Source organism: Mastigoproctus giganteus, chromosome 2 (genome assembly GCF_048544385.1).
Source record: "Mastigoproctus giganteus isolate SK-2022 chromosome 2, ASM4854438v1, whole genome shotgun sequence".
In the NCBI taxonomy this organism is placed as follows: Eukaryota; Metazoa; Arthropoda; class Arachnida; order Uropygi; family Thelyphonidae; genus Mastigoproctus; species Mastigoproctus giganteus.
This window is the reverse complement of record NC_143576.1, coordinates 151990755-152017233: the sequence shown is the minus strand read 5'-3', so window position 1 is coordinate 152017233 and position 26479 is coordinate 151990755. Positions and strand designations below refer to the sequence as shown.

Here is a 26479-nt window from a genome sequence, read left to right as displayed (position 1 = left end):
GTGTCATTAGGCTCACCCTGTGCACGAGTAATTCGAGAAACACAGTGAAGTATCACCTATCTTGATTGGCCTCCAAATTCGCGTGACTTCAATCTGATTTAACACGTGTGTGATGTTTTGGAAAAGGAAGTGAGGCATATGGACAAGCAACAGTCATTTATTCTGAAACCATGGAAAGCCTTGCAAACAGCATGGTTGTAGATCCCTATGGACGTCTTCACACAGATGGTGGAGTCAGTGCATAGGTGAACAGTGACTGTTATCAGTGCAAACAGTGACCCAACAAGGTATTGAGTAGGTGGTCATAATTCAATGATCACTGAGTATGTTTTGAAGGGTGGAGAGGGGAAACGGAAACTTATAAATATCCGATAGTTTGGGGCATACTAAAGTTTTGGTATGATATTTTTTACATTACTAACCACCTAAAATACAGTACTTACCTTCTCATTAGTCTTGTTAAAAACCTCTACAGCCAACATTTTCAAGGGACCACAATACACACCGGAATTAGCACTAATAAATCTTTCCAAAGCATGATAAGTTTTGCCACTGTTTGTAGGACCTGAATGAAAGATTATTTTCCTTGTGATTCCTCGAGCTTCCGGATACCTGTCCAATCATGACAATAAATAATTAAAAAGTTGGACTGCGATCACTCACAATTACTGAATAAATACAAATTCAAGTTAATTAAGTAAAATTAAGAAACCAACAATCCAAATACTTGTTTAACAAAAACAATTTTATTATTATCTAAAATATGTGCATATACCAACTTTATTTGGAAAACTTTTAATTTAGATATAATAATCATAAATGATTAATGAAGATATGATGCAATGAGAAGATTACACATTATCATGAAATTGAATAAGCTGTATCTCATATAACTCTTAATAACTTTTTAAACCTTTTATTTGTTTAAACTGATTACTTTTTTTTTTGTTGTTCAATTATATGGTCCTTGAGGTTGTCACAGACATTCTATCAGATATGCCAGACAAGTTGTACTTGCTACCTGGGATTCTAAAACGCTGATGGAACTTATATTCGGGTGACACTCAAGTCAAGTGGACCCAATTTTGGCGAAGTCCGGACAGTCTGTGACAGCCAAATCCTCTGCCTGCACCTTCACGATGGTGGGACTGTTAGTAATCCTGGGTATAACCTCCATGCACAAGTACATGGTGGGTGACCACCCAGGTGTGAACCAATGTAAGCAGGAGTAGAGGTGTGGCGCCCACACCACATGGAGGAACTCCGCCCCTCTATGTTACCAGGCAGTACTAGGGGGTAGATGACTCTCATCAACTGGTGAAATACCACCACTTTGCTTATTGGAGGCTTGAAGTGGTGGAACCCATGTTTAGTCTCTAGAGCTAAGTTCCTGTCAACCCTTCCCTATCTCTTCCATCATGCAGTATGATTGATGACTTTTGAGGTTATGATGAACGTTGTGGCGAGATCCAATATTCCTTACATTTCGAGGGTACAGCTCTAAAACAGTGTTCGCAGGCCGGCCGCTGGTTAGTACACCAGACCGAACCTATTGGTAACTCTATAGGAGGCTTCTGGATCAGCTAGTGTATAATCTTCCCACTTCTACTCTGAGAGATAGTGACTGGAGGGTTTGGTTTGGTTTTTTTTTTTTAGGAGCATTAGCAACCAAGGCCATATTGCTCCGGAATATGCGGTGGTCATTCCCTGACCTTTCCGCATCCTCTGTATTTGGTGGTGACGGGCTCGAACCCCGGTCTAATCAAGAAGCCTGTGCTACGCACTGCTGCTCCTTCCCACCTGGCTACGGAGGCGCCAGTGACTGGAGGGAGTCCGAGTAGTGTGTATGTGGGGAGCATTGTCAAGGCCATGTTACGTCAAGGATCTGGGTATATTCTTACCACATGTACGCCATATCAAAAATTTCGTTACTTCATACAGCATGTCCCACCCACTTTTTCTTACTATTGAATACACCATGAATTGTCAAACTAATAGAGCAAGCTTATCTGCGAAAAGATCTAAACCTCCCAAGCACTTCCTAATTCATTTCACAAATATACGTGGTCTCAATTCTAATCTCAACGATGTCCATTTCCACTTGCAGTCTGCCAAACCCCATGTACTTTTTCTAACAGAATCTCAGTTATCGGTTGATTCAACTACTGTTCATCTCAGATGCCCAAATTATTCACTGTATGATTCCTTTCGCCTCAAATGCGGTACTTGTGCATATGTCCGTTCTGATATTCCCTGTCAGAGACTTGGCAATTTGGAATCTCCTCTCTTTGATCTTCTCTGGCTTAAAATCCCTCTACCTCACATTGTGTCAAATTCATCTGTTGTCTCTACCGTTTTCCCAACTCCACTAATCACTTGGAGCTCTTTGACTTCCTCTCTTTACAATTTGACTTTCTCCAGTCCAACTTTCCTAACAGTGAGGTAATTTTCCTTGGTGATTTTAATGTTCACAACTCCAGCTGGCTTCCGTTTTCTAGTCACACCGACCCATCAGGTCGAGATGCTGAGACTTTTGGAATTACTAATGACCTAGCACAGATTGTTCATTTACCTACAAGAATACCGGACAATCCTAATCACACAGCCTTGATCTTTTTCTCACAAACAACCCTTCTAAGTACACGGTCGAAGTGAGAGGTCCTTTAGGCACTTCAGATCACAATTTGCTGATTGTCTCTTCTCCAATGGAGCCTTTATCTCATGGCTATTCCCAACCTCGTGTTGTTTGGCATTAAAAGAATGCAAAATGGGATGACCTGCCAGACTTTTCTTCTTTTCCTTGGTTGGATTACTGTTTCAAAACTTTTGATGTCAATGTTTGCTCAGATGTATGTCAGTGAAATTATTCTTACAGGAATGGAATCCTTTATCCCACACTCCACTTTAAAATCTCATCCTTTATCTAAACCTTGGTTTTCCAATAAATGTGCTAAGGCTGTTCAAGAGAAGAATGTTGCATATCGTAATTGGCTTGTTTCTAATTCTTCAGTTTCATTTTCTGCCTACACCAAAGCTTGCAACAATTGTAAAGCAGTTATTAATCAGTCCAAACTAGAGTTTGAACAGGCTAAGAGTAGAAAACTTGCTTCTTGCCCTAATGGTAGCCAAGCATTCTGGTCTCTTGCCAACGCTATTGGCCGCAACATTTGCCCATCTCTGCTCCCACCTCTGTCCAAACCAGATGGTTCTGCTGTCCCTTCAGTCAAGGATAAAGCTGACCTGCTAGAATCCCATTTTTCTTCCAGCTCATGTATTAATGATCTTGGTAAAACACCTCCCACCATTTCCAACACGCTCCATTCAATGCCTTGATGCTAAGACAGCTCCAGGTCCCGATGGTATTTCTCCACTTGTTCTCAAAACCTGTGCTCCTAAACTTACTCCTATTCTTTGCCGCCTTTTTTCACTTTCTTATTCCAAAGGTGTTTTTCCTTCTGCTTGGAAATTTGCTCATATCCAGCCAGTTCCTAAAAAGGGTGACAAATCCCTCCCATCCAATTATCGTCCCATTGCAATTACTTCTACTCTTTCTAAAGTAATTGAGAAATCAATTAACCGCCAACTCTTAAACAACCTAGAAAACTTCCGTCTGATCAACGATCGCCAGTATGGATTCCGTCAGTGTCGATCCACTGGAAATCCTATCCACAGTTTTGCCGATAATAGCACATTGCATTCCACTTTCCATTTTGAGAAACCTTGTCCTGCTCAATCGGCTTCAACTTCTCGAAAATCTGCTACCAATTCCTTAAATGCCAATCTTCAGGTAATTCTCCAGTGGGGCAAAGACAACTTAGTTGATTTCAACCCTTCCAAAACTCAGTCTTGTCTTATATCTCGCAAAAAGGATTCTTCTGTTCCTATGCTTATCTTTAGTGACACTCCAATTTCTAGGCAAAATGATATATCTCTTTTTGGGATTACTCTGACTTCTAATATCTCTTGGCACAAGCACGTTACAAATATTGGTTCCTCCGCATCTAAAAAAACTTGGTTTTCTCTTTCGCTCGAGGCGTTACTTTTCTTCCAAACAGCTGCTCACTCTGTATAAATTGCAAATCCGCCCTGCCATGGAATATTGTTCCCACATCTGGGGTGGTGCCCCCAAAACCTCTCTCAGGCTTCTTGATTCCATTCAGAAGAGGGCAGTTAGGTTAATTAATGATTCATCTCTAATAGAGTCTCTCCACTTGCTTTCTCATAGACGTACTGTTTCTGCTGCATGCCTCTTCTACAGATACTTCCATGGGCACTGTTCTTCTAAATTGGCTTCTATAATTCCCACTCTCTCTTTCAAAACGGTCCGAACACGTGCCGCCACCAGCCAACATCCATTTACTGTCCAACTTCAAACTCACAGAACCAACTTTTCATCTTACTCGTTTATACATTCAACTGCCGTTTTTTTGGAACAACCTTCCTTCATACGTATTTCCTGAAAATTACAGTCTACAGAAGTTCAAGTCCAATGTCAACAAGTATCTTCTTTCGTCTTCTCAACCTCCAACCCAAGCACAGCACTAAGTACTATAGGTTCTAATACCTCTCGTGTTTGGGGTTTACATAAAAAAATTAAAAAAAAATTTGTGCAGCAGTCTTTCATGTGCAACAGTATCAAAAGCCTTTCTAAGATCCAAATAATATGATATCAAAATTATTCTTTGCATCCAGTTCCTTTGTGGCTACATCATAGTATCCAATCAAATTGATCAGACAAGACTTCCCCTTAACAAACCCATGCTTTGTCCAAGCTATAACTGAAGTCTTGTCTAGATGATTCTAACACCTAAGTTCTTATATCTTCAAATGTCACAGAACCTCATCTCAATACTTTCCTTTAGCTTTGCTCCTCTTATGCTTTATCTGCACTCCTCTAATCCTTGTTGTTGTTGTTGTTATTATTTGGTTTTTAGGAGCATTAGCAACTAAGGCCATGTTGCTCCAGGAATATGCAGTGGTTATTCCCTGACCTTTCTGCATCCTCCATATTTGGTGGTGACGGGCTCAAACCCCAGTCTAATCAAGAAGCATGTGCTGCGCACTGCTGCTCCTTCCCACCTGGCTACGGAGGCGCCATTCTAATCCTTGTAATGCACTACTACTATTCTGATATCAACAAGCATATTTGATGATTTGCAGATTCACTGAACCATGGGTTTAGTGAATCTGCTCCTCAGAGAGAGGGGTGAAAAGGAGGAATTGCTGAGATACATTTTGTTGATACACATATCAAAGAAACACTTGCATAAATTTCAAGGATTCTTGTATGAGGCCACATAAGCAATGGGTCTTTTGCCACTAGAAAAATGCATGGAGAATAGCAAAAATTTCATTATTTTCGAAGTTAATTCTATAGTAACAAACTAACAACTTTAATACAAAAGGATGGGATGAGTGCTTAATGTGAACTGTTTACAGCAACGTTAATCATGCTACTAATAAAATGCAGAAGTTTTAATTCTTACTAAAGACAACTAATTCTGACAGAATACAGTTAACTGAAACATCATACCATTTAAAAATAGGGGATTATGGATTTCATTACAGGTCATAATAAAGTTGCATTTCATTATACAACTACCCATTCCTCAGGTCAACACAAGTCTCACAGTATGGAAACTTCAATTATGACTATCCTGCCTATACAAGTGTGCATATGTATGCATGTGCACGCACGCACGCACGCACATACATACATACACACACACAAAGTAGTCTAAAAAAATTTAAACATTTTTTGTAGGAATATATTCTATTCACATAACATCAAAAATACAGTATAAAGTTCTTTACCAATTTGCAGGAAGTCTTAAGTCACTAATCTTTTTGAGTTCTTCTATACATTCCAAATGGGGAAATATTTCTCGTGCATGCTGAAGGAAGTATGAAAAAATATCAGAAATGTGACCTTAAAAAAAAAAAAATTATATTAAAATACAGGCAGATAAAAAAATATCTGTAACTTTTTATAATTGTATTATTCACACACACACACACACACACACACACACACACACACACACACACACACACACACACACACACACACACACACAAGCCTAATTATGTAATTTGCAAATTACATAATTCTTTTTGAATTTTGTTCTAACCCACAAGATGATTCTTGCATTGAACCACCTCTGTGAAAGGGGGTACATTTGCACATCCAAACTACAGGTGCTTCTCCTGAATTTAACGATGCTCTCATTGTTATGGACAAAGGTTTAGCTACCCTTTTGCAACTTCTCTTAAAATAATTGAACAGATTATAAAATCATTTAACTCCAAGTCAGTATTCAGTAGACCCCTGCTAACCTCATCTCTAAAAACTTCTTCACATGTGAATACAGATACAAAATATTTTATTCAGTTTATCAAAAGGCCATTAACAGTTATACCATTCATATCCAGTGGAACCAATGTAATTCAATCCTTTCTTTCTAGCATTAATATACACAAAGAATGCCTAGCTGCCTTTCTTCACACTCTTGACCAAGGACATTTCATAAGATTCCTTAGTTTGCCTAACCCTGTGAGTAACTTGGTTGCTCTAGTACAGGGGGTTGGCAACCTGCGGCTCTTTGAGCATGTAATGTGGCTCTAACTTTTAGCCCACATGAAGCAAAGTTTGAAATGGAGTTAGAGGACTTAAAAATCAAGGGCATGTGGAGGTGCAAGACTACGATGCCTTAAAACTGAAATTGAGGATTTGGAAAAGCAAAAGGCTGCCCTTGCAATTCTACATAAATGGATGTTGATAGATGAGTTGAAAAAGCAAGACCAAATTGTGTTTGCCGCATGGTATAGCTTACTGGACATGTATATAAATTTGAAAATATTTGTGGTTGACTTCTCTCAATTTTTGGTTCGACGAATTTCTGCGGGCAAATATTTTCGAACATGAAATATATTAAAAATAAATCAAGAAACCGTCTGAACAATGCAAGTCTCTCAGCATGCTTAAAGATGAAAATTATGGTATACCTCCCTGATGCTGAGAGACTCGCTCAAGAAGTTCAGCAGCAAAAGTCACATTAATTAGAAATATTATTAATAAATAATATTTCAGAATATATATATTTTTTAATAAAACACCTTCCCACTCTATTCCATTTCTTAAAAAATTCCCCTCCCTCAGCTTAAGCTGAAGTGTGGCTCTTCAGATTCTCTCTCTCTCTCTCTCTCTCTCTCTCTCTCTCTCTCTCTCTCTCTCTCTCTCTCTCTCTTTATTAGATCAAAAATGGCTCTTCACCCAAAAAGATTGCCAGCCCCTGCTCTAGCATGTACTTATTGTGGGACTTTGTATCCCTTGACAATTTCTAAGCATCCCACACATTTTTCTTTTCTCTGCTAAATACTTCTCACCTGAAACATGTTTTTTAACATCAGTTGGTTCCACTGAAAAGTGTTTAAAAAATGTCTGCGTTCATTACAATCATCTTTGCAAAAACAAAATCCCTTCTCTTTACTCTTATCCACAGTTATTTCTTTAAATCAATCTCACATCAATATGCAATGATCACTATCACCTAAAAGTTCATTAGCCTGAGGATCCTCAGGTTAATGAGGATCATGGTGAAGAACTGCTAATAAGCAGATCAAAAAGGGAAACCTTGTTCGTTCTCTCTCTCTCTCCCTCCCCCATCCCTCCCTCCCTCCAACATTCTGGTGTAGAAAGCAGTCATCCAACAAATTAAGAAATTCCTTTGCTACTGTGCAGGCTGCCATCCCAGAGTTCCAATCAATATCTGTGAAGTTAAAATCTTCCATGATAAGACGTTCTGATTTGCTGGCCCACTCTATTCATCTGTATAGCTGTTCATTATACTTCTCACAATAATTTGTCCTGAAACAGACTACAAATTGACTCAATATTATGTTGGTTATACTGTTTTAGTCTATATGCTTCTTAACCAAAAGTACCCCCCCCCCAACATATCTGCACTTTCTGTAAACATTATAATCACCATATTCAAATTCTGCACCTTCAATATCAGAATAATGCCAGGTTCCTGTTATACCTAAGTCAGCATTTGATGATTTAATCAACACCTCAAACCGATCAAATTTATTTACTGTACTTCTAGCATTAGTGTATAAGCAAGTAAATTTGCACCTATTTGTGCTTTAAGTAACTCTCACATAGCCCATGTAATTGCTAGTCCCATGTGGATCCTCATCAGATCTTGTACTTGGGATTATGGTTGTCATTAAGTTATTAGTTAATGTTCCCTCCCCCAAACTAACAGTTTTAACAGATCCTCCTAACAGAATATTTTTGCGACTCATTTATTCAAGTGTATGTATCCCATCTTTATAAAAACAGTCCCATCTATTAACAAGCACTGACTATTCTGAAAAAAATTCTACCCTGTGAGCCTTGCACAGTCTCTCCGGGGGCAAACTGATAATACTCTCAACCCAAACTCTCTCCTATCATCTTAGCAAAATTCCACACAATTTCAAATTCAGTGAAAACTCACAGCTTTTTCAACATCATCTCATATTCATTAAGTAAAGTGTCAGAATTCCTAAGCTTAATATCATTAGTACCAAACACATGCAAAAATATTACCTTTTATGCCCTTAAAAAGATGACAACTATTCTACAATACTGATGTCTATTGCCCTTGACAGACATACTCTGGTCCTATTCCACCCATCCTTATTACATAAATATTGCCTGCTTCCCTGAAAATATAATAGTTACCTCCTGTGGGACCAGCACATAATCCTGCTCATGGTGATCCCTCCATGCAACTAGATGTGTGAAGGTAGGCCCCAATGTTAAGGTGGGAAGCTGAGTGCTTGATGAGTCCCTCAATTTAATTCATCCCTTTTCTTTTAAGCACTTACATTCACATCTAATAAAACACTAATCTCTCTCTCTCTCTCTCTCTCTCTCTCCCCCCACTGCAAGGACAACAGGTATATTTCATAGACATGGTAAAGCAGATAAACGCTTTACCTAGCACACAAAGGCATCTCCAATGACATTATGTCTTGTGAGTTTCTAATCATGTTGTGATAGAAGCACATGACACAACAGAAACATCTAGTCTGTATTTATTTTTTTTTTATTAGTTGTCGGTGCATCAACTTCTGTGGCCATAACGCACCTCCCAAAGTTTTTGCATTTTAGTCTGATCCAATCCCGAGGCAGGATTTGAACCCACGACCTTTGGGTTGTCAGGCAGGCACTTTACCCACCTGACTAGCCCAGTCGGCTCTGGTCTGTATACATCTCTCTCTCTCTCTCTATCAAAGAGAGAGAGAGAGAGAGAGAGAGAGAATGTTTGAAATGGTGAAATTTTTCTAGTCAAGATTTTGAATATTTTCCTCTTCCAACAAACTATTTTAAGTTAAGGTTAATTAAGAGATAAAATGTTTCTCTACACTTAATAATTTTGACTGGTTCATTTGTAAAATATTCATATAGATGTAAAAAAAAAAAAAAGTTTATTTATAGATGAATCTGAATCTGGGACTCCACTAAACCTGGGGTCTATTGTTGCATGCCTTTTGTGCCTAGTGATAAATCTGCCTCATTGAACAATTTTCAGATATGCACAACAAAATGGAGAGAGAAAAATCACTTCCACAAAATGATCTGCCCTTCAAAAGAACTAGTCCAAACACTCCTGTTCCCTTATGTATTTTAAAAAATTTTGAATACCAGTCAGAAAAGATAAAATCAATAATTTTTCCTATGAAATTTAATCAAAAAAGATGCTAACTCTTGTGCAGTTAATGAGATACTGCCTGTCTATAAAAAAAAAAAAAAAACAGAATGTAACGAAAACAGCTTTCTTTTAAACTTGCCAAACAGTTTTGAACACATACAATGTCGGATTGTTAATATTCACCAAAATGTAGGCAGTATCTTGACAAACAGTTGATGTAGTGGCAATATCATTGATTACATTTTTCAGCAATCTAGCAATCATTAACAATTACAGAACTGGCAAAATAATGTGTTTTTAATACAACAGGAATTCAAGTTAACAATTTTAGGTGGCTGGCAGAGCTCACTCTTAGTTTAAAGTGCCACAGTCAAAATTTCATGCATTTCTTTTATTATTCTGTTTAATTAATTCAGAAAGTACCTGTTTAACTACAGCACACTGGCAATTCAACACTGACTGTTCCTGTTTACAGGATCAGATATCAAATATTTAATTCACTGTGAAATAAGGGCAAGAGGATTAAGAGTTCCATTTATAATTTCACAACACATTTTTGTAAAAATTTAACACTCATATATAATCAATAATAAGTGATCAATGTAGTCTCGATGATATGATTGGAACTATCACTCCACTGTGCATCTTCATCTAAGGTGCAACAAATATAATCTCCTTGGTGATTATTCCACTATGCATATATATTCTACACATAATTCTACTATGCCTCATAAAGAACGTACTTTTTTATTATAAAATTTGAAAAGTGTGCCTCATAAAAAATGCAAGGCTGCCAAAAAAGATACAAAGAGCAATGACTGCATTAGGTGTGAAGGTTCATTTTTACAGAAAGAAAACTCTAAAAGTTAGTCTAGAAACTAGGCATATGCATGGTGATCAGATCAAGGCGTTTAAGGTTACCCCTCAAGCAGACATGCTATAAAGATACTAGGATTATGTCTTGAAAATTTTAGTTTATTCAATGGAGATTTCATAAATTTTTAATTGAGAAATTCGGGGGGAAAAAAATTTCCTGAATGGTATTTTAAATTACTACAGGGTGAACAGAGTGGTTGTGGTTATAGGTGAAATGGGTGGGGGATTGATGCACATTCGATATATTCTCTCATTGGCTCTAATCACATGATTGAGAATCCTGGATACGTGTGTGTGTGTGTGTGTGTGTGTGTGTGTGTGTGTGTGTGTGTGTGTGTTACAAGAGGAGATAAAAATAGTAATAATTCATGATTTATAATAAAATAAGTCAAACCCATTGAAATGAAAATTTGTTACAAAGATTCCCAAAATATTCTAAATAAGCAATGAAATTTTGGAGTGGATCAGAGTTCCTGTTACAAATTTATAGTATAGTAATATTTCTGTAGGGGAAACTGTGGAAGGAATGCTATGAAATCAGAATCAAACTTACCATCCCAGATGCCCACAAAATATATGTTGAAAATTTGGTAACAACCTACATTTCTCTTATCGATTAATGCAAACACATACTTTTGTCTATGCCAATTTTGTGTGTGTGTGGGTGGGGGGGGGAGAATGAGGGCTGTGAAATCTTAACTGGAACTGAAATTTTCCCAAGGACAAACAGAACATAGGCAGAAACTTTGGCCTGAATCTAACCTTTCATTCGATGATTTTCTTCTTTTTCTGGGATTAACTGAAGTGAAAAGTAAATATAGTTATCTTCTTATCAATTAACTGCCAAGATTATAACTTTATAGACCACTTAACAGAATTCTATAGTTTTATGTTCTCAAAGCTTAGCCATTCAGTTTAATTACAACTGCATAATATTTATTAATCTTTCCCATACACCTTTAAGTGTTTTTTTCTCAGGTGACACCCACAATACACGAGACACATGCATGGACTGTCTAAAGCTAACAATACTGCATTAAAACTATATTTAATCTATAAATTTATCTCTTCCGTACAATATGTATGGAAAACAGAAATAATACTTGCTGGATTTAATGAAATTTGGGAAGGCTAAAGATCCTTTCTATATGAAATAAATATAGAACTTCATAATAATCAGTCCACTGGGAATTGAATTGTTACATGCAGATGGATGTACAGACAGACGTGAAGACAGTAGGAGCTAACATGCCTAAAAAGGAGACCTGCTGATTACCCTGACTTCTAATCTCTCTTGGTACAAGCATATTACAAATTTTGCTTCCTCTGGATTTAAAAAACTTGGTTTTCTCTTTTCCTCTCAGCGTTACTTTTCTTCCAAACAGTTGTTCACTCTGTACAAATCGCAAATCCGCACTACCATAGAATATTTGTTCCCACATATAGGCAGGTGCTCCCAAAATGTCTCTCAGGCTTCTAAATTCCATTCAGAAGAGGGCAGTTAGGTTAATTAATGACAATTAATGACTCCTCTCTAACAGAGTCTCTCCACTCTGTCTCACAGACGTACTGTTTCTGCTGCATGCCTTTACTATGGATACTTCCATGGGCACTGTTCATCTGAATTGGCTTCTACAATTCCCTCTCTCTCTCTTTCAAAACAGTCCGAAGGACATGCTGCCACCAGCCAACATCCATTTACTGTCCGACTTCAAACTCACAGAACCAAGTTTTGATCTTCCTTGTTTATTCATTCATCTGTCGTTTTCTGGAACAACCTTCCTTCATATGTCTTTCCTGAAAATTACAGTCTACAGAAGTTCAAGTCTAATGTCAACAACTATCTTCTTTCGTCTTCTCAACCTCCAACCCATGCACTGTACTAAGTATTATAGGTTCTAATAACTCTCGTGTTTGGGGTTTTCATAAAAAAAAAAAAAAAAAAAATACACAAAACCAATGGTAATAATGTAATGACTCAGGTGTACAAGACGTTTATTTCCTGTGTGGAACATTTTTTTTTTTTTTTTTTTAATACACACTCTTGGAGCTTCATTCCAATAAAATGTGATTAAAGTTTGGCTGTGTGATTTCAAAGCTTCAATACAGTAATAGATCCTTTGAAAGTGGCATATCTGGTGAATCCACAATGGATGAACTACTCTTACCACTGAGAGATACTAATGGAGATAAGACAGCACACGCATAGAAAGTCAAAGTTAAGAAAAAAAAAATCATACATAGATTACAATGATATTTATTTAGTATAATGATTGAAGAAGGCTCACAGGGTTAAGCCTAATATAGAGCTCTATCCTAAAACTGTCATACTTTAATGAGTCCATTTCATAAATTTATTGCATTACTTTATTACATTTTATATTCAAGTTTTGGAGAAAATAAAAAAAATCAGTTTGTAGAATCCAGAATTTACAGAAGTGATCCTATCATTCAGGAGCTATTGTATATCCTTCACATATAGACAAAGAGGCTTGCACATTAAATTATCATTAATAAAAATTAAACCAATATCATAACAGAAAACATTTTTAACTGGATTATTAGGGTTAGATATAACTCACCTGCATTCCTGAGAATATCACTAAGGGCAATGTGGAGATCAGGTGGGAGAGTATCTGACTCCATACAAAACCTCCTGAAGCTAATAAATGCCTGATGAAACAGCTTATCTATAATCCAGAAATATATAATACAGAATTAGTGAAATGATTGGGGCACACCCAAATTTGCTCTGCCACAGACAATATGCAAATCATAAAACAAAATAATTTTCTTATTACTATTATTTTTATAAAACATGACTTTTCATATAACAGGCGACTAAAACTATAAATTTATGGATATACCAAGTGCAAACAAAAATTGCATTAATAACAACAACCTTTGTAGATTATGAAACAAGATTTAAAACCTTAAATTTCATTTCTTAATCTTAAAATTTTAAATCTTATAATTTCTGTTTCAACAGGTACAGCTCGAGGGTACATCATCATATAAACAATAGAAACCTCAACGTGCCACCTAGGCAAATATGCCTATATGCACAGAAGTCTAAAAGAATTTTGTACTTTATCATTAAAGAAATTTTTTGGTGTTATCATCACTAAATTAAACTATGTCCAAATTATACATTAAACCTTTCCATTGTTTAAATGACTTACAATTTTTTTCGGTCATTAGCCTGTCATCGCATGAAGATAGTTTAGTATCTCATGCGACTCCAGTTACAGCCCCTTCCTCGAGGAGGAAGACCTCTACTCGTTCAGAAGGTTTAAGACTAAAATTTTAAAATCATATTATACAATTTTTCGGCTATCTGACTTAGAACTCAAATCTCACACTAGGTCTCTTCCCAACACATTGAACATCCACACATTAAACCCAAACCTGTCAAGCCCATGACACCAGTCACAGCACCTCAAAAACAGTGCATCCAGGTATATTATCGACAAAGTAGTAATGCCAACAGTATCTAATCATAATCTGTACGCTTCCTATTTAAATCCATTGCATTACTATACTCTGGGCAAGCATGGTCTACTGCGGCATGGTCACTTATTATTTTCTTGCGCTTGCAATTTACGCAACAAGGGACTTTATCTTTATTCGGGCAATCTTTATAAGAATGCCCATTTGTCGCACAATGGCCACAAAAAGCTTCATTCCTACAGAATTTAGCAATATGGCCATAAGCCATGCATTTATAACATTGAGTTACCGTGACAATGTCACGAACTCGAAAGGCGGACCAATGCAAAAATACTCTACCCATACTTATTAACTGCTTATGAACAAGACTGGAAACCTGAAGTATCCAGTTATTTACATTCTTTTTCTTGGCTTTATTAACAGATATAACTGCCAGATTTTCCAGAAATAGACTCTCGTCTATTCCATAGTCTTTCAAGTTTTTTAACCATAGCTGTTCTAACAACTCCTCCTTATCAATGTCTTTTTCGACATAATATATCAAAATCTTCGGATTCTGTTTCTTCACTTTTTCAGCACACAATTTTAATTCTTTAAACTTTACAAATTTTGTTATTAACTCAAGATCTTTTTCGGACTCTACTTCAATAACAACTTTTTTATCACGAACAGCGCTTAAATTTCTCACTTTAACTTCCTGAAGTACTGGTCTTACATTCTTTATTAAATCATTTTTCACGTCTTCGCTGCTCTTATGTTTCCCATTCTTGGTGGAAATAATAGCAACCTTCGGCTTATTAACCACTTTATCCTTTACAACTGCTGCATAATCCCTAGGAATTTCTTGAACATCCTTTTTAGCCCTAAATATTCGAGAATCAATTTCAAGCTCTAAGATAACCATTTCTAGGTCATCCCATAACTCCAAAATTTGAGCTCAAACTTTGCTTAATATTCGATTTTCTCATTGAAAAAAGATATTTCTCAATTTAGAACGTGAATCAGCTATTCTGTCCAAACTTGCTGCAACACTCATTTCTTCAGGACTTCGTGTTATGGCATTTAATATGGTCTTTATACTATGAACAATTCATCCTTATTTTCAAGGGACATCTCTTTTTTCTTAGGCTTAGCTCCACCTGGTGGATCTGCCACTTGACTACTCTTTGCCTTCTTAGTTTTTGTTGACTCTGCTATCGTAACTTGCTTTTTCTTTTTAGAAACAGAATCCTTGGACTTCCCTTTATTAGTATCGGCACTTTTATCCTTTTCCGAAACCATTTGCTCAACTTCATTTAAGGTCTCATCGTCAAATTCATAATCAGAACTACCATCTGAATCTGTTGATTCACTTCTGAATCTATTTCAGTTCCATTGTTAGGAAGAGAGCCAGTGCTTGACTTCTTACTAGCCATTATAAAATTTTTAAAAGGCAATTAGCCAACTATGTACAACTCTTAACAAAGGAGTCAGACGGCCAAATTTTAAACAGACCCAAACTCAATATATATTAAACTCACAACAGAATTTGGAAATCTATCCAAAACCAATTTAAAATCTTCCCCCACTCAAGCCAAACGAGTAAGGGTCCCAGAAAACTTTTATATACAAACTTAAGAGCACAAAATGTAATTAACTTCCTGATTATCTCTGCTCCTCCTACATCAAAACACCCGTTCAGCCAGTTAGGGGTGAACCCCTAACTGACCACCCCAGACGTCGAGGACGTAGGGCAGCTAATCAAGTTACAACTTGTGCAACAATAGAAACAGCAAAACGGTAACAATCAACTAAAATTTAATTCAATCGAATCAAACAAGTACTCAAAGATAATCACCAATTTCACTATTCCCCAAGATTAGCCCTGGGGCAGCTCGAGGGTACAGCTGAAAAATGGTGTTCGCAGGCCGGCCACTAGTTAGTACACCGGACCAAACCTACTGGTTTGGTCCGGTGTACTAACTAGTGGCTGGCCTACAGGAAGCTTCCGGATCAGCTAGTGTATAATCTTGTTACCTCTACTCTGCCAGATAGTGACTGGAGGGAGTCCGAGTAGTGTGTATGCGGGGAGCATTGTCGAGGCCACGTTATGTCAAGGATCTGGGTATATTCTTACCCTACGTACGCCATATCCAAAAATTTCATTACTTCATATAGCATGTCCAACCCAGTTTTTCTTACTATTGAATGCACCATGAATTGTCAAACTAATAGAGCAAGCTTATCTGTGAAAAGATCTAAACCTCCCAAGCACTTCCTAATTCATTTCACAAATATACGTGGTCTCAATTCTAATCTAAACGATGTCCATTTCCACTTGCAGTCTGCCAAACCTCATGTAATTTTTCTGACAGAATCTCAGTTATCGGTTGATTCAACTACTGCTCAACTCAGATGCCCAAATTATTCGCTGTATGATACCTTTTGCCTCAAACGTGGTACTTGTGCATATGTCCGTTCTGATATTCCCTGTCGGAGCCTTGGCAATTTGGAATCACCTATCTTTCATCTTCTCTGGCTTAAAATCTCTCTACCTCATTGCATAAAATTCATCTGTTGTCTCTATCGTTCCCCCAATTCCACTAATCACTTGGAGCTCTTTGACTTCCTCTCTTTGCAACTTGACTTTCTCCAGTCCAACTTTCATAACAGTGAGGTAATTTTCCTTGGTGATTTTAATGTTCACAACTCCAGCTGGCTTCCGTTTTCTAGTCACAGCGACCCAGCTGGTCGAGATGCTGAGGCTTTTGCAATTACTAATGACTAGCACAGATTGTTCATTTACCTACAAGATAGGTAAATGAACTAATACCTACAGATAATCCTAAACATACAGCCAATATGCTTGATCTTTTTCTCACAAACAACCCTTCTAAGTACACAGTCGAAGTGAGAGGTCCTTTAGGCACTTCAGATCACAACTTGGTGATTGTCTCTTCTCCAATGGAACCTTTATCTCATGGCTATTCCCAACCTCGTGTTGTTTGGCATTACAAGAATGCAAAATGGGATGACCTGCAAGACTTCCTTTCTTCTTTTCCTTGGTCAGATTACTGTTTCAAAACTTCTGATGTCAACGTTTGCTCAGATCATGTCAGTGAAATTATTCTTGCAGGAATGGAATCCTTTATCCCACACTCCACTTTAAAATCTCTTCCTTTATCTAAACCTTGGTTTTCCAATAAATGTGCTAAAGCTGTGCGACATTCTTCAAGAGAAGAATGTTGCATATCGTAATTGGTTTGTTTCTAATTCTCCAGTTTCATTTTCTGCCTACACCAAAGCTCGCAACAATTGTAAAGCACGTATTAATCAGTCCAAACTAGAGTTTGAACAGGCTAAGAGTAGGAAACTTGCTTCTTGCCCTAATGGTAGCCGAGCATTCTGGTCTCTTGCCAAAACTATTGGCCGCAACTTTTGCCCATCTCTGCTCCCACCTCTGTCCAAACCAGATGGTTCTGTTGCCACTTCAGCCAAGGATAAAGCTGACCAGCTAGCATCCCATTTTTCTTCCAACTCATGTATTAATGATCTTGGTAAAACACCTCCACCAATCCCAACACGCTCCATTCAATGCCTCCTGTTGTCTTCCGTCAAAAGGATGTCAGAAGGATTATGACGAATCTTGATGCTAAGAAAGCTCCACGTCCCGATGGTATTTCACTTATTCTCAAAACCTGTGCTCCGAACTTACTCCTATTCTTTGCAGCCTTTTTTCACTTTCTTATTCCAAAGGTGTTTTTCCTTCGGCTTGGAAATTTGCTCATATCCAGCCAGTTCCTAAAAAGGATGACAAATCCCTCCCATCCAATTATCCTCCCATTGCAATTACTTCTACTCTTTCTAAAGAAATGGAGAAATCAATTAACAGCCAAATCTTAAACTACCTAGAAACCTTCCGTCTGATCAACAATCGCCAGTATGGATTCCGTCAGTGTCGATCCACTGGTGATATTTTTGCTTATGTTACCCATTTATGGACTAATTCAATGGAAAGGTTCGGGGAAACACAAGTAGTTGCTCTTGACATCTCAAAGGCTTTCGACTGTGTTTGGCATCAAGATCTTCTAAACAAGCTTCCATCTTATGGTCTGCCAACTGTTTTTAGTAATTGGTTATCCAGTTTTCTCTCTGATCGCTCACTGAGGGTGATGGTAGATGGCTCTCTGTCTTCTAACTTCTCCACTAATGCCGGTGTCCCTCAAGGTTCAGTTCTTTCTCCCACTCTTTTCCTCTTGTATATTGACTGGAAATCCTATTCATAGTTTTGCCGATGATAGCACATTACATTCCACTTTCCATTTTGAGAAAGTTTGTCCTGCTCAATCAGCTTCAATTTCTCGAAAATCTGCTATCAATTCCTTAAATGCCAATCTTCAGGTAATTCTCTAGTGGGGCAAAGATAATTTAGTTGATTTCAACCCTTCTAAAACTCAGTCTTGTCTTATATCTCACAAAAAGGATTCTTCTGCTCCTATGCTTATCTTTAGTGACACTCCGATTTCTAGGCAAAATGATATCTCTCTTTTGGGGATTACTCTGACTTCTAATATCTCTTGGCACAAGCACATTACAAATATTGGTTCCTCCGCATCTAAAAATACTTGGTTTTCTCTTTCGCTCGAGGTGTTACTTTTCTTCCAAACAGCTGCTCACTCTGTATAAATCGCAAATCCGCCCTGCCATGGAATATTGTTCCCACATCTGGGGTGGTGCCCCCAAAACCTCTCTCAGGCTTCTTGATTCCATTCAGAAGAAGGCAGTTAGGTTAATTAATGATTCATCTCTGACAGAGTCTCTCCACTCGCTGTCTCATAGACGTACTGTTTCTGCTGCATGCCTCTTCTACAGATACTTCCATGGGCACTGTTCTTCTGAATTGGCTTCTATAATTCCCACTCTCTCTTTCAAAACGGTCTGAACACATACCGCCACCAGCCAACATCTATTTACTGTCCAACTTCAAACTCACAGAACCAACTTTTCATCTTCCTTGTTTATTTATTCAACTGCCATTTTCTGGAACAATCTTCCTTCATACGTATTTCCTGAAAATTACAGTCTACAGAAGTTCAATTCCAATGTCAACAAATATCTTCTTTCGTCTTCTCAACCTCCAACCCAAGCACGGTACTAAGCACTATAGGTTCTAATACCTCTCGTGTTTGGGGTTTACATAAAAAAAAAAAAAAAAAGTTTTATGAAAGAGAAATTTTACAAGGAAATTTCATTTATTAAACAAAAAATATTTAATAAAATAGATAAGTTTATTAAATTTTATTATTTTTATTAAATAAAAGCAAAAGATAGATCCCTACTAAGAAAATTCCTTGAATTTTGCTAGGAGGGATCTATCTATCATTGACAAAACCCCATGAACTGCTCAAGCAGCCTGTAAAAAAATATTCATATCTGACTGCACAATTATCCCAGGGTCTTTTTCATTCTCTACCACACAGTTGGTATTTTTCTCTGGGGGTTACTACTACCCAAATGCAGCACTTTGCATTTGTCAATGTTAAATATCAGTTACCACTTGTCAGCTCATTTCCCCAACTTTTCTAGATCCTGTTGCAGTAGTGTACTGTCATTAAAAACCTTGCCAACTTTTGTATCACTGCAAACTTGAACATTAAGCTGATATACCTTCATCAATATCACTGATAAATATAGAAAACAACAATGGTCTCAACACTGAAACCTGGAGGATTCCACAAATAACATTAGTCCATGAACAACAGTGTTCATTAAATACCACTGTCTTCTCCCAATCAACCACCCTTTTATCCATTGTAGCAACTTGCTCTTAATGCCATACTGCTCCAATTTGTACAGTAGTCTTCCTTGTGTAACACTATCAATAGCTTTCCTGAAATCCAAGTACAGTATATGATATCAAAATTATTTTTTTGCATCCAGTTCCTTTGTGACCACATCATATTATCCAGTCAAATTAGTCAGACAAGACTTCCCCTTAACAAACCCATGCTGTGTCTGAATTATTAATGCAGTTTTGTCTAGATGATCCCACAGTGCTTCTTTAACCAGTGACTATTATTTTCTCAGGAACAGAAGTTAAACTAACAGGTCTCTAATTATTTGTCACCCTTTGATCACTCTTTATGAATTGGGGTCACATTTGCACATCTCCAGTCCATGGGTACCTTCCCTGAGTCCGACGATGCTCTCATAATTATGGCTAAGGGTTTGCTTACTTCCTTTGCCTCCTCTAATATAACTAGATAGATCCCATCCACCCCAGGTGCCTTTCTTATGTTAACTTCAACAATTTCTCCTCCACTTTGCTCAGTTACTACAAAATTATTAAGCTCCCTGTTAAGAGTTTAATAAACTTCTGTCCTCCACGTCCTTACAGAATTCCTTATGTGTGAAGGTAGATGCAAAATACTCATTCAATTTGTCAGTTATCTCAGTAGGATCATCAACAGTCGAATCATCGATATCAAGGGAACAACCTGATTCACCCCTCCTCCTTCTAGAGTTTATATAAGTAAAGAAGTCTTTGCTGTTTTTCTTTGCATCCTTTGCCAAAGATTTCTCGTAATCTGCCTTCGCTTGCCTAACCTACTTTGTGACTTGATTACAGACTAGATTATAACCTCAGGGGCTCATATCTGGTGAGTGTGGGCTTAGCACACCCAGGGTCCTGAGCTGGACATCATTCTTTTTTTTTGGTGATTCCCTTCTATTTCTCTCTCGGGGTAATTCAGAAATTTTTTTTTTTTGGCTGGTGCAGCATAAGCCTCAGGCTTCCTTGCACCATATGGCTTAATGATAATAATATCAACCATAGGCTTCAGCTTCAGTGGTTAAAAATCACAATTAATCAATATGGTTGACTGCCTGTGCTTTTTAACTACGATTTTGACTGAGGAGGGAAAGCCTGAAGTAAAAATAGGATGTGTTAGTAATACAAATTAATACACAACTATTCCATATTTGTTTTCATCTGAATTTGATTTTAGCATAAGGACAGTAAATATGTAGGTTAAAGGTACATTAATTACACTAGCCAACACGATTTTTACATCCAAGAACTTAAATGCTGTTTTCAACCAATTTTTATGCATAGATTTCAAAAATCACCATGATAATTTCGCATCATATCAGTTATTAAATATAGAGGGAGTTACGTTTTAACAAAATATGCCAGTTTCGCATAATCTAGACAGTAACGTTACTGGTTAGGTTTTACCAAAATATGCCAATTTCGCGCATTAGCCAGTAACGTATGACATACTGATTTATTTTAACATATATAAGCTAATTCTCTTAATTTTAGCAATCAATTCTGGCCTTAGTTTTCTTGTGATAAACATAATCGGACTTCTACCTGTGAATCTTTGGTTCAAATTCCGATGCAACAATTTACAATCTGAAGAGAGCCCACTGTTTTTGGTGAAGATTTTTGTAGGCTGTTCCAAGATTTTCCACGTATTAATTGATCATGACATGTTCTCAGGGTTGTAAATCTATCCTCCAAACACAAACAGCCCCTCAAGAGTAGGGGGTTGAGGCCCACAACCCTTGCGGTAGCAGTAAAATAATTTCTGGCTCTACCTGCCGATTTGCAAATATTTTTCCTTTCAGTGTTTTCACATGAACTAGTAAGTTGCCATGTCTGTGTACTGTGTAGTGATAAAATTTAAATTTGTGTTGTTTTTTATATTGTAGTATTCAAAACAGAATTTACGTTTTCAGAAATTCATTTAGTGCTATAATGAATAAGCAGACACACTGGAAGTGTATAAATCATCCAGACAATTTTTTGTTGTTTGTGGACAGTTTACCACAAAGACTCAGAGGAAAAATATCCATGACAATACAAACCTTCCGTATTCTTTTTTATTATCAAGACAAACCTTGGGCAACTCAAAGGTGTTGTATTACCTGTACGACAAACCTTAGGAAGTGGTTACAAGGTAAACTCAAAGTGTTACCTTTTGCAGTCCCGATGGTTTGGCAAGAACCATCTTTGGCAATAATTTAAGGTGGTAGTGCATGGTTTTTTTGGGTAATAGGAAAGAAGAAAAATTATGAAATGTTGGTGTCTAATTGACTCGAGTGCTACAAAAACATGGGCTTTCCAATGTCGTTGAAAATTCATTTTCTTCATTCTCATCTCAAATCCCCCCCCCCCAAAATAATCTGGGAGATGTGAGTGATGAACAAGGGGAGCTGTTTCATCAACATATTTCCACGATGGAAAAGTGGTACCAAGGTCGCTGGGATCCTGTAATGGCGAGGGATTACTGCTGGTTCCTTGTGAGGGAGAGTAAGCAGGAATACAAGAGAAAATCCCTTAGCAGCAAACATTTTTAAGGACAATTACGGGTATGCTGATTATATATTATTGAGATATAACTATTTTGCTATCATTTATGATATTTTTTTCCAAAATTAAATGCCCTTATACGTATTATATGTATATATTCCTTTATTTTAACATTAAATGTTGGTACATCTTTTGATGTAGACATGATAGACTTTTTACGGTGACTTTCAGAATCGGCACTTTTATTTCCTCCAAAATCACATATTTTCATTATGGAGGTATAATATAAAATATTTTTGGTTGGCTAGTGATTAATGTAATGCATCTGCCTCAGGTACTATCTCTCAACGAACAATGCAAAGTTTCAGGATCTCCTTTGTTTTGGCATAAAGATTACTCCTATTAATTTGTTTAACAGAGAGAATACATCCATTGGTTGTTAAAGTGACAAATTCACTATCAATAAATTTAGCTCAAATTTAAAGAAAGTTAAGTGTCACATGTTTAGTTTTGTTAATTTTATTTCTTAACTTTCCATAAGCCTGAGAAATGCACTATTTTTAGCTTTTTCTGTTATTTTTCTAAATTTTGGAATGGAATCTGATCACATGAACCTCTCCCCATCAATTTTTTCTAAACAACAGCAGTATTTTCAGTCTTAGTTTCAATTTATTACTGATTACAAGAGGTTGATAAACAGGAAGTTGCCATTTAATAGATGCAAAGCAAATAAGTGATCTAATTTTGGAAGTGTATTTTCTAAACACTACTGATTACACTAAAAATAAACATTGCCCAACAGGTGAGTGGATGAATCCTTGTACAGCTGGGCTCACTGTACTGGCTGCATGTGCTTTTCTAGAACTCAAACTGACAAAGGTTCAAGTTGTTTGAACTTCTGTCAGTTCAAGTTCTATTTGAACTTCAACTGAGAGATTTAGCCCAACAAATTAAGAACATATGTTCTAAAATTTGTGGGGCTGTATAAAGACTTGTGCAAAAAAAACAGAGAGAGAACTCCTAGAGGTATTTCTAATATAGAAAAATCCATCAGCCAAACAGAAACAAAGTATCTATTCACATCCCACCCCCAAATGAATAGCACTTTCTCCAACTTCATGAAGAATCCCCTACTCCCATTCTACTAAACAAACAACAACAATAACAACATGCCACGAGCTACTAAGATGACCACAGCATCTAGCCAATCCTCCAAAAATAAAAATAAATGCATTCGTAACCATGGCACCAATACAATATACATAAATCTGACTATATATCCATTCATGTGGGTTCACAGACATACCACCTAGAAATACTACATGTGCTATTATGTCTCACCAAATCTCTGCAAGTAATGGCACACTTTTAACTGTAGTGCAGTCACGGTTATAAGCCATCTTTCACAAGCCAACCAGATGAATGGGCATTTGGGCCCGCGCGCGCACACACGCACGCACGCACGCACGCACGCACACACACAATATTATAAAGTAAATATCAATCAGAATAGGTGAAGACATGCAGATAATGCAACCAACAGAAACAAGAAACAGAAATAAAAAATAATGAAAAATAGTTAATGCAACCAATTCCCCAAAAGCAGAAATAAATCTATTAGAAACCATGGTACAAATACAACCCATATCAATAGCTACATTTCCATTCATGTGGACCCAAAGAAATACCAGCCAGAAATACAAGTACTATCCTCACCAAAAGTTTCTAAGTAATGGCATGCTTGTAACCACAACTGCAAGGCATGCTCACAAGCCAAACAGGTCAACCATCTTGTGAGTCCATGATTCTTATATACATACAAAACATACAGTGACTATCTAAAGCTAACAATGGTGCATTAAAAACCACATTTAATCTATGAATTTCTCTTTTCCATACAAGTTGTATGGAAACAAGAAATAATAATTGCCAGATTCTATTTGTCTGATTTTAATGAAATCTGGAGTAGCTCAACAAATCTTTTTAGAAGTATATATAAAATTTCATGAAAATATATCCAATGGGAGTTAATTTGTTACACGTGGTGGACAGACAGATCGACATGGTGAAGACAACAGGAGCTTATGCATATATACGTAAAAGTACCTAAAATCAGGTACATGTATACTTGCATATATGCTAATGCTAAGAGTAAAGTAAACAAATCTGATGAATTTAACTAACTAGTTAAGTCATGAAATGTGGACATTGTAGAGTTTTCAGAGATTGGACCACTCAGACTTAAGGGATGCAGAATCTGAATATGGTAAGCACAATGTGGACAGATAGGACCAGAGCGGTGGTGGGGGTTGGGGTAGGAATTATCCACTTCGTTAAGATGCACATAGAATCTAAGGCAGTACATAATTGCTGAATTTCTGTATGTCCGATTTTAATTAAATTTGGAATGACTCAACAAATATTTTTAAAAGGCCAAAATATAAAATTTCATAAAAATCTGTCTGTTGGAAGTCAAACTGTTACATATGAATAGATGGATGTGGTAAAGACAACAGGCACTCCTGAGACAAGGTGTGCGACTAGGTCAAATGACCGGGATGAGCATAATGAATGATAAGACAGACAAAAAGAATGGACCATTAAAATGAAACATCTTAAAATGGAAGCCCTAAACTTTCAGGTACTGAAATGGAATTTGTGGGTTGGTCTGTCACACAGAAGCAAGATTTTTCTGAATTTACTGGATGACTATTTTCTGCACGAGAATGTTAGAGAAGCAACACAAGAAAGCAATACTCTTGATCTGATTATATGCAGAGATTTTCATGCATTAAGTCAAAGGGTCAATGGCAGATTACAATAAGTAGACAACAAAGAAAGCAAACAAAACTGGCAAAGAATCCATACTTTTGTTAAACCTAGAAGGAAAGGGATGAAACGAACAAAATGAATAAACTGAATACATATTTTGCACTTATGCTCACATACGCAAAACTTTATGGATCGAAATGCCAGAACTATATAAAATTGTGATGGAGGGTGCTAAATGATTCTGTGATAATTAAGAAGAATGTGGAAGAGAGATAAGTAAATAAGGCACCTTTGGCAGATGAAATCTATCCGATTATATTAATAGAGACAACAAAAGAGGCAGCAACAACCCTTTAACCATAATTATGAGAACATCCTTAGATTCAGGGAAGGTCCCTACAGGTTGGAGATACAAATATCTCTACTTTTCACAAAGGGGAATCACAAGGTGAAGTGAATAATTACAGAACTGTAAGCTTGACCTGTTTCAAGGAAAATAATGGAGCAACTGGTTAAAGAAGCCATGCAAGACCATCTCGATAGGAATGCAGTTAAGTGGCAATCACAGCATGGATTTCTTAAGGTGCAATCTTGTCTGATTAATCGGTTTGGACAATACATAGTAACAAAAGAACTGGATGAAAAAACAATTTTGTCATCACATACTCAAATTTTAGAAAAGCTTTCAATAAAGTTCTACAGGAAAGATTGCTGTACAAACTGGAGCAATGTGGCATTAGGGGGAAGTCACTGCTATGGATAAAGAAACAGTTGAGCAGTAAAATAGAGGTTGGCTATAAATGGGCACTGTGTTGGACTAATGTTATTAGTGCAGTCCCTCAGCATTCAATGTTGGGCACATCGTTGTTTCTAATATTTATAAATAATACTAATGAAGGTATATGAAGTTTAATATCTAGGTTTGCAGATGATATAAAGGTTAGCAGAGTGGTTAATAATGACTAGCTGTACCCGTTGCAAAAATTTTGCAATTGATATCAAAGATTTTCTCTAGCTGTCCTAAAGAAATGTAGTCCATGTTTTGTTGTAGCAGGTAAGCCAGTACGTGCTGAATTCTTTCTCATTTCTTGAATCTGAGGCAACAAATTTTCTTTTGTTTCACCATCTTTCCAATTATTCAAAATGTGCATGTTTCATAACAATTTCACACGTACAAAATGTCATACTGCCTCTATAATACTTCTTTAAAAATGACATTTTTTATATTCTAGTGCCCTTCTGGTAAACTTATCTTAACAATCTGGAATGATCTGACCCGAGACACTGTTACATACAATTGGCTGTGACTAAATACAGGGTTAGTAAGCGATATTCCGACTCTATCAAATGTTTGCTATTGTCTTTTATTTATAGTCATCAC

General features: G+C 36.9%; 1 protein-coding gene across 2 annotated transcripts in view; it reads right to left on the bottom strand.

Moving 5' to 3' along the window:
- Positions 1-26479, bottom strand: part of Suv3 (Suv3 RNA helicase) — a 349258-nt gene that overhangs the window by 255995 nt on the left and 66784 nt on the right. The window contains exons 3-5 of one of the 2 annotated variants that reach the window (XM_090368722.1): positions 13163-13270; positions 5815-5929; positions 444-612 (exon numbers count right to left, since the gene is read on the bottom strand). In XM_090368722.1, the coding sequence (XP_090224848.1) occupies positions 444-612; positions 5815-5929; positions 13163-13270 (392 nt within the window). Of the gene's footprint in view, positions 1-443; positions 613-5814; positions 5930-13162; positions 13271-26479 lie in introns of those variants that run through there. The other variant, XM_090368723.1, reaches the window with a different exon arrangement.